The sequence below is a fragment of the Vollenhovia emeryi genome, unplaced genomic scaffold (assembly GCF_000949405.1).
Source record: "Vollenhovia emeryi isolate VEMERY1.0 unplaced genomic scaffold, V.emery_V1.0 DF940539.1, whole genome shotgun sequence".
Lineage (NCBI taxonomy): Eukaryota > Metazoa > Arthropoda > Insecta > Hymenoptera > Formicidae > Vollenhovia > Vollenhovia emeryi.
This window is the reverse complement of record NW_011965827.1, coordinates 5,728-8,359: the sequence shown is the minus strand read 5'-3', so window position 1 is coordinate 8,359 and position 2,632 is coordinate 5,728. Positions and strand designations below refer to the sequence as shown.

The following is a 2,632-nucleotide window of genomic DNA, read 5'->3' as shown; positions in this document are numbered from 1 at the left end:
GTGTTCCAACAGCAGAGAATCCTGCGGATTTAATATCAAGAGGTTTACCTGCGGACAAGCTTATATCTTCAACACTGTGGTGGTGTGGTCCATCCTTCTTGCAAAAGGAAAGAAATGAATAGCCCATATGCGCAGCAACAGAGACTGATCCTCCAGAGGTAAAAAGAACATGCGGCATGACAAGACAAGTGCAGTCAATTGAGAATTCTATATTTGAAAACACATCCAGCGCTAAACGTATTATTCGAGTCATAGCCTACTGCAAACGTTTTTTATACAATTGTAAGCACAAAACTCAGCACAAGATCAATTTCCTTAATGCCGAAGAATTAAAAGAGTCATTATACACACTTGTAAAACTAGCTCAGCGGGAATGCTTTCCAGACGAAGTACGAAAAAGAGAAACATGTGTCTCATCCAATAAATTGATTTTCCTACATCCCTTTGTTGACAAAGACGGTCTATTACGGGTGGGGGGAAGGTTAGGTAATTCAGAATTTTCAAATGATAAAAAACATCCCATCGTTCTGTCAGCCAAGCATCGATTTACGAAATTGCTTCTCATAGATGAGCATGTGCGATTGCTGCATGCAGCCCCACAAGCATTATTAGCCTCAATACGTGAAAAATTTTGGATAATTGGAGGCCGAAATCTTACAAAAAAGGTTGTCCACGACTGCATAAAATGCTTTAAAAACAAACCGCAATTGACACGGGCATTGATGGGCGAGTTACCGAAGGCGCGTGTGCCAATGACCAGCCCCTTCCATGCAACGGGCGTGGATTACGGTGGTCCATTTTTTATTAAAGACAGAAAGGGCAGAGGTAGCAAAACGAACAAATGCTACGTAGGCTTGTTCGTCTGTTTCGCCACGAAGGCGATACGTTTAGAGCTGATCTCTGACATGACGTCGGAATCGTTCATTGCGGCTCTCAGACGTTTCGTTTCTAGAAGGGGCAAACCTGCCTACATATATTCAGACAACGGAACAAACTTCATCGGTGCCAATCGTGAGCTAAATGAGTTAGCGCAGTTCTTAATGAAAGAACAAAATAATCTTAGTGAATCCATTAATGACGTAGGCATTAATTGGCGTTTTATACCGGCATACTCCTCTCACTTCGGGGGACTATGGGAAGCAGGTATAAAATCTGCGAAGCACCATCTAAGGCGTGTTGCAGGTAACTCAGCTTTAACGTTTGAAGAATTCTATACATTACTCACGCAGATAGAGGCGATACTAAACTCGCGCCCACTAACACCCGTGTCCTCCGATCCAAACGATCTCATTCCACTTACTCCTGCTCACTTTCTAATTGGTAAGACTTTGACTGCGGTGGCTGACCCTGATCTCACACATTTGCCAGAATCTCGATTGTCCAGGTGGCAGCTTATTCAAGGATTGCAGCAGCATTTTTGGAAAAGATGGAGTAAGGAGTACATAGGAGAGCTTCAACAACGCACCAAATGGAGGAAACCATTCAAACCATTGCATGAAGGAACCATGGTCCTTATCAAAGAGGATAATCTGCCAACATTCAAGTGGAAGCTAGGACGCATACTTTCCGTTCATCCTGGTCGGGACCAAATTGTCCGGGTGGCCACCGTGAAAACGTCTACAGGCATCGTGCGCATCACCATCGCGAAACTTTGTCCGTTACCCATAGAAGATTGTTAAACACCATTAAGATTTAGAAGCTGCCATTCATACGGCGTTTATTTTAATTAAAATCTAAGATACAAATTTTACGATTATATTAACTCAGTACTATTAATGTAATACAGTCCACTCGCTATTAGTTTTAGTTTATTGAAAGATGTTCTTTCAAGGCCGGGGAGTATGTTTAAGTTTAAGTTTAAGTTTAAGTCTATGCTTTGATTATCCGCCCTAACGCGAACTATGCTTTGAGTATCCGCTCTAACGCAAACTATGTAAAATGGTTGGAGAGGGGGAAAAAGACAAGATGGCCACAATACACGAGTAAGACAAAACGTGTTCTTTTACTGCTACTAAGTGAAAACCCAGCATCATTATCATTTCCTCGAACAGACTGTTTTAATCATTTTAAGATTTATATAGTAACAACTAGGCAAAAAATACAAAACAATGTTTCTTTATACATTCCTTCCTTTCAATTTTGCTCTTATTTCCATTTATCTGTATACGTAAAGTTTTAGTTTTTTGAAAAATTATTTGTTCAATTTTGGGCCCTACGCTATTCTAAGATGCTAAATATAAATATATAATCAAACATTTTTTTTATGCAATCTGTGATAATCACAGTGTGATAATGACTATATGTTCAGATACGTGTAATATAGGGTAAAATCGCCGATATTGTACTGGTTCTTAAATTATATCATTTTTATATTAAATTGAAAAAGTATACCAGAAGACCTCGGGAATGTTCTGGTATACTTTTTTCAATTTAATATAAAAATGATACAATTTAAGAGCCAGTACAATATGGGCGACCTTCTCCTATGTTTAGTTATATTTACTTTAAAAGATTTTAATATTAAAATAATTATATTCATATATGTTATAACATTGTATACTGCATTTATAAAAAAAATATAAACATAACTCGTCTAATGCATTGTTTCTTTTGGAAGAGTATGGAATTGAGC

The 2,632-nt window shown here is 38.4% G+C and overlaps 1 protein-coding gene across 1 annotated transcript; it reads left to right on the top strand.

Moving 5' to 3' along the window:
- Positions 1-176: 176 nt before the first annotated feature.
- Positions 177-1,679, top strand: LOC105555927. The gene has a single exon (XM_012002976.1). The coding sequence runs from the start codon at positions 177-179 to the stop codon at positions 1,677-1,679; it is 1,503 nt and encodes a 500-aa protein (XP_011858366.1).
- Positions 1,680-2,632: the final 953 nt, after the last annotated feature.

What these genes read in the sequence shown, in the direction of transcription:
- LOC105555927 (XM_012002976.1), top strand. Translation starts at nt 177, where the DNA reads ATGACAAGACAAGTGCAGTCAATTGAGAATTCTATATTTGAAAACACA.